The 6,000-nt window shown below is 46.6% G+C and overlaps 1 protein-coding gene across 2 annotated transcripts in view; it reads left to right on the top strand.

The window, feature by feature from the left end:
• Nucleotides 1–181: 181 nt before the first annotated feature.
• Nucleotides 182–6,000, top strand: part of PTCHD1 (patched domain containing 1) — a 34,036-nt gene continuing 28,217 nt past the window's right edge. The window contains exon 1 of one of the 2 annotated variants that reach the window (XM_026075437.1): nucleotides 182–547. In XM_026075437.1, the coding sequence (XP_025931222.1) occupies nucleotides 197–547 (351 nt within the window). In that variant the 5' untranslated portion in view covers nucleotides 182–196. The remainder of the gene's footprint in view (nucleotides 548–6,000) is intronic. The other variant, XM_026075438.1, reaches the window with a different exon arrangement.

Raw genomic sequence — 6,000 nt, 5'->3', positions numbered from 1 at the left:
GGAGGAAGAGCGCCGTAGCCGCCCCGCGCACAGGCACACACGCGCGCACACACGCACACGCGCGGAGGCAGGCGCACGCACAGCCGCCCCCCGCAGCCGCGGCCCGCGGGGCTGCCCCATGGTCTTGCGGGGGCCGTGGGGCAGGTGCGGCGGCCCCGGCGCGGCGCTGGCCCTCCTGCGCGCCCTCCGCACTAGGATGTTGCGGCAGGTCTTGCACAGGGGGCTGGGGACGTCCTTCTCCCGGCTCGGGCACTTCGTCGCCAGCCACCCGGTGTTCTTCGCCTCGGCGCCCGTGCTCATCTCCATCCTGCTGGGCGCCAGCTTCAGCCGCTACCAGGTGGAGGAGAGCGTGGAGCACCTGCTGGCCCCCGCGCACAGCCTGGCCAAGATCGAGCGGAGCCTCGTCAACAGCCTCTTCCCCGTGAACCGCTCCAAGCACCGGCTCTACTCCGACCTGCAGACCCCGGGCCGCTACGGCCGGGTCATCATCACCTCCTTCCGCAAGGCCAACATGCTCGACCAGCACCACACCGATCTCATCCTCAAGGTAACCGCGTCCCCGCCGCCGCCCCCCCTCCGCGCCGCCCGGCGCTGCGTCCTAGCCTGCCGCCAGCTCCGTGCCTCGGGGCTCGCCGCGGCCGCGCGGATGCATATAGGCAGAAATACATATATACGTATATGTATATATATATGTGACTGTGTGCGCATATACATTGTATTCTGGCGTGTGCCTGCCCGCTGGAGACGCGGCGCGTGCGGCTACGAAGTCGCATCCCTGCAACAGTTGGGATGACTACCCTCTTTTTTTTTTTAAGGCACATCCGAGACCTCTTTCTCCCCCTCGCTATCTCAGATAAAGCCACAGCAAAGGGCTTTTTTTTTTGCTTTTTTTTTTTTGGGGGGGGGGGGGAGGGTATGTTTTGCCTTGCTTTTTAATTTGCTTCGGGTGAATGAGAATGGCAGGCTGCTTGTTGAAACAGTTTCTCCGGTCCCTCCACACTCGTCTCGCAGTCGTGCTCCCGAGTTAAGGCGGCTCGGGCTTTGATAAACTCCAACTTCAAAAACAGTTAGGTACCAAGCTGCCAAGCTGCCGGCAACGCTTTGGGGGGCTGCTGCGTGTGGACTGCACTTTTGCCTAGTGCGGGCTGGCGTGAAAGCGCCTTTCCACGGCTCTTGAAGGCAAATAACATTCAGTTGATTATTTTTAGCAGGCAGTAATTTTTCCCCTCCCAACCCACTGCAAAAAAATGCTGTTTTCATAGATTAAGAAAAATGCAGTTCAGCTGTAAATTGGAGGTGTGGTGCAGATTGTTAGGTGATGTGCTGCTGTGTCAAGTTGTATATACACCAGGCATCGTCTTTTCATGTCACTTAGATGGCGTGGGGTATGTAAGTAACAATCGCACAGGACATCTCACTGCACAATATGTCATAACATGTCGGAAGTCTGAATTTCTTGGAGCTAGTCTTGTAGTTTACACCGCAGTAGTTTTGAGCATTCCTTGAAGGAAAAACGGGGGGGGCAGATGCAAAAATTGTATGCTAAGAGGGTCAAGTCATGAAAGAAAAGAAGAGAACATTTACTCATATCCAGAGGTGTGGCTATCGGAATTTGCGCACCTTCAGCATTGAGCAGCTGGAGGGCTGCACGTTTACACTGTTCCCTTATGGAAACCCCAGAGACTCAGTGTTGCTTTTTCTTTTTTTTTTCTGAATGTCAAACTGTCAGACCATACAAAAGGCAATGTTAATATCTTTAAGCTGTAGGGAATGTCTCTTCCAAAATGAGAAGGTAGATGCAAATACCTATTCTAAGAGACTCTAGGGAAGATCTCACTCTTTTTACTAAGCAAGGAAATAGCTGTTACAAAGCATTTATTTTTATTCCCACTGTAGCCCTGTACAGAACTATAGTACAGAGCCATTCAGTATTTATGTTTTCCTTTTTTTGCTGTTGACATATTACCCAACGGTAATCAGCAAACAGATTTAATGAGCACAGACTCACTAAGTACAGTAACAGAAATGTTACTGGCGAATGAGAAAACTCCAGAGAGACGATTTTCATTCCTTCATTTTCTTGTACCATGAACTGCATTCGCATCCAGTATGTGCACATTTACTCAGTCACAGGATAATAATGATAATGGATTTTTTTCTCTGTACTGCTTTCTCTGGAGATCAGTAATTTATCAATAGCATAGTGACACACAAATAAATGTTAATCTGAATCTTTCCACAAGCAAACTTATGCAAAAGATTTATCATATCAACAAAAAAGCTATAACTTGGAAAGTTCTGTCAGGATTTAACACTGCCTCATTTTTAATAGATAGAATTTGCCAACAAAATGATTATTTTTCATTTAGGGAGATAATGAAACACSATTGCCATTTGACTGTTTACTTACTGTTAATCTGACATTGTCAGGCATAGTTGATGCATTATTTCCAACTCTTTACTTATCTAATTAATTCCAGTATGTCTTGTGCAAAGTGATTATGTCTCTGTCCTAATTATTTCTCTGTCTGTGGGCAGAGCCAGGCTCAGACAGCTGCCTAAGGAACCCTGTGGATGGCCCAGGGGGTCAAAACACAGCAAAATAGGAAGGGGAGCTCCCAGGGCCCAATATTATTATATGTGTGGTGACGCAGGGTTACATCGTTCTGTGTCAACAGCACGAGAGAAGGAGAAAGGGAATGGTCTGTCCGTCTAGGTTTTCATATACATATCCAGTTGCCTGGAGGGGAGAAGGGAGCAAAGACATCTGAAAAGTATCCTGACCCAGCCCAGAGCTAGCCAATTCAAAGTGCTACACTTGTACGTAAGGATCCTGGGAGAAAGTATTCAGGACGTAATCCCAGCTACATTCCTATAAATGCTGCCATGTAGGTACAGTGAGGGCAGCCTCTATATGGCAGCATTTATGTATCTTTCCTTTTCCGAAGAAGGACGACCAAGCCAAGGAAGAGATTTTGCTTTAGAAGAGGCATCAGGTTGGACACTACCTCCTCCCATATGGTTGTTGCTGCATCTCCACCCACTGGCAGGAGGCACCCGGAGGTTGCCCCGACAGGCACCTCTGGTGGCATCTCTTCTAGGTTTCCTTACCCGCTGTATCTACCTTGCCAGGCAAGGAGGAAAGGGGACGAGCCTTGAACCATGAGTGCTTCCCTAGTCGCATGGCAAGGGAAAGAGAAGGAGCTTTCTCCCTGGCTTCAGCAGTGCAGGAAGTGAGCTGCCATTATCGTAACCTTAGTAATGAGGTACAAAGTTGTGCGATCTGAGCGATCGGAATTGGAACGTAGCTGGTACTGTCAGAAGTTAATAACTCTAATTAATTAGTTAACTAATAAACTAATAACTTCTTTGGTGGCTTCTCTAAAATACTCTGGTTGACTTAGGGCAATTCCTAATGGTCACATTAGCGGCCAGAGAAATTATTTCTTACCGCTACTGCATGATACTTCAGTGGCTGGCTGAGAAGAGATTTAGGAAAGAGAACAGCCTCACGCCTGTCTTGGGCCCAGATTTCAAGCCAGGCTCCCAGAGCAGTATATGCTGTAGGGCTCCCCGCTGACAGCCTACACATGTTAGTGCGATGTTGGCTGCTCGCATGACGGTGGTGGTTCTTGCTGAACGTACAAGCTGCTCCGCACAAGTTCTCTCCAGTTAATTAGCGGGGAGGCATGTGGCTGCCTTGTATATAATAGTTTTGACTTGAAGATGATGCTGATTACCCTTTTTTTGTGTAGCAGTCAGTCTCCATCCATAGTTCTTGTACCTCTCCCCCTAAGCACTTAAACCCTTCTGCACCTGCTGTCCGTTGCATTTCCAACTCGCCTAGTCATTTGCAGAAGAAAGGAAAGGGAAAAACCTGAGCCTGTCCTGAGTCTCTGGCCTTGAATGGGTGAGCCAACAAAAAGCTCTGCAGAGCCGCAGGTATGCAAAAGATGCATCCTGAGGCCGGGATGCTCTGGGAGGGCAATACTGGAATTTGCTGTCTGCTGTACCTGCTCCGTGGCTGAGCACAGGGCATTGGCATCCTGCGCTGTCAGTCCAGGACCTTTCTTCCTCAAGATTTCACTCTTGAGAGAGAGATGAAATGAAAACACCTAGCTAAAGAGAGTGTGTTTTTTACCCCTGTATTTAAAGAAGCAGTTGGAGTAACAAGAATAATTTGGATATTTGGTGTGGACCATCATGCAAAAGTTCAGATGCTTATGTAAGTCCTGTACAGATCATTTAAGCCTAGAATCAAACCTAAAAATAGTATGAGAGCAGCCCCCTCCCATTTCACTGTGATATTTCCACTTGCAGCTAGAAACTTGAAAGGTTAAAGGCATATAGACTTGCTGGAAATACAGACCTGGACAGATTTTTTTTTTAAGCCTCAAAAAGAAATTTATTCTGATTTAGCTGAAATTTGAGACACCCATCTTTATGATCCTGCCTGTTCATTCCTCCATAATTACAGTGAGTTAACTGTACCATACTTCAACAGACTTTTTTTTAAAATAAGTTCCTTTTTGCAGAAGAAAATCTTCCCTTCCACTTACATTATTATATTTATAACATTAACACCATATTAATATTTTTTGCCAGAAAACTCTACTTAAGGTGACGACACAAAGATGAAAAGGGAATAAAATGTAGCATGCCTTACTGAAAGGGATTGTATTTACAGTTTGCCAGTATGATAATCTATAGATGTAGGCTTTTTTTTCTTTTTTTTAAAGAAGCCTGTCCTAACTGCAGATTTTCAAAGACAGTGCTTATGCATTGCCTCTCTCATATAAACTGGCCATCACTGGATCTAGATAACTGCTTGAATATCTACTTGCACACACAAGCAAGTTATCAAATTAGATATTCATGTAAAGGACACATTTATTTAAGAACTACACAACTTCTGATTACTGCAAAACAAAATAGTTTAACTTCAGAATTTTGTGGACATCATACTTGTTCAGGTTTTATTTCTTCTCCCTGCTTTTTAATTATTATATCTGTGTTAATGCGTACACCTACATGCTCTGTCTACTGTCTTCCCAGATTTCCTCATTCATTTTCTCTGTGTGAAGAAATTCGTGAAGGAGATAACTGTATTTATGTTCCCATGTTTGTGGTATTTCTAATCGCTTTGCTATACAAGCGTGACACACACAAGCCTTTATTTGCAACATCTGTGGAACCGCTGGTTGTTTAGCACAGCTGAAAACTAGGTCTGTTGTGATTTTGGCTAATGGCGCAGGTACCCGTTATTTTAAAACTTTGGCTACTTCTAAATGCCAGGACACGGATGTAAACAGTGGATCTAGCCATGGATATAGTAGAGTTGCACCTACTCTGTGTAGCTCAAGCACTAAAAACACTTCCAGATAAGTAGTCAACTGAACAAATAGTGAATTCTGTTGAAAAATAAAGGATGAAGTCATGTCTTTAGAGCAAGGCTGTAAGATGAGGGGAAGAGTCCTAATATAAGAAAAACAAGGGTGTGAAAGCAGCAGAAGTGCAAGCCTGTTGTCATAGCAGCACAATGCTGCAGGGCTAAAATGTATCTTATGCGAAAACAGATGAGAATTAAGATACGCAGGTAAGATCCAGGCACAGCCAGGGAAAAAGGAAAATAAATAGCACACTGCAAGGACAACACGGAAACACATGCAGAACCCATCCCCCCACCCCCCGAACTAATGGCCATCGTGTCAGCAGGAGCTTGGTGCCGTTTCTGCACGCAAGAGAGTCTGATCTCTGCGGAGCAGCTCAGGCCGGAGCAGAAGTCATGAAGTTCCCGCGTGCTGGGGAGTCGCGCTGCATCCCGTGTGGCTCCCTGCTGCCCTCCCGGGCGCTTTCAGCCAGCTGCACCCCGCTCAGCAATTTGGAGCCACCCCAGGCCATCCGTGCTGGGGTTGCCGACTGCCCTGTGTCATATGGCATTGCCTGTGTTTGAAGGTCAGAGCTGACCTCTCGTGTGATGAAGTGTTACGTTGGAGGAGG

This window comes from Apteryx rowi, unplaced genomic scaffold (assembly GCF_003343035.1).
Source record: "Apteryx rowi isolate R43461 unplaced genomic scaffold, aptRow1 scaffold_403, whole genome shotgun sequence".
Lineage (NCBI taxonomy): Eukaryota > Metazoa > Chordata > Aves > Apterygiformes > Apterygidae > Apteryx > Apteryx rowi.
Note: the sequence above shows the minus strand (reverse complement) of the source record. Positions and strands in the feature narration are given on the sequence as shown.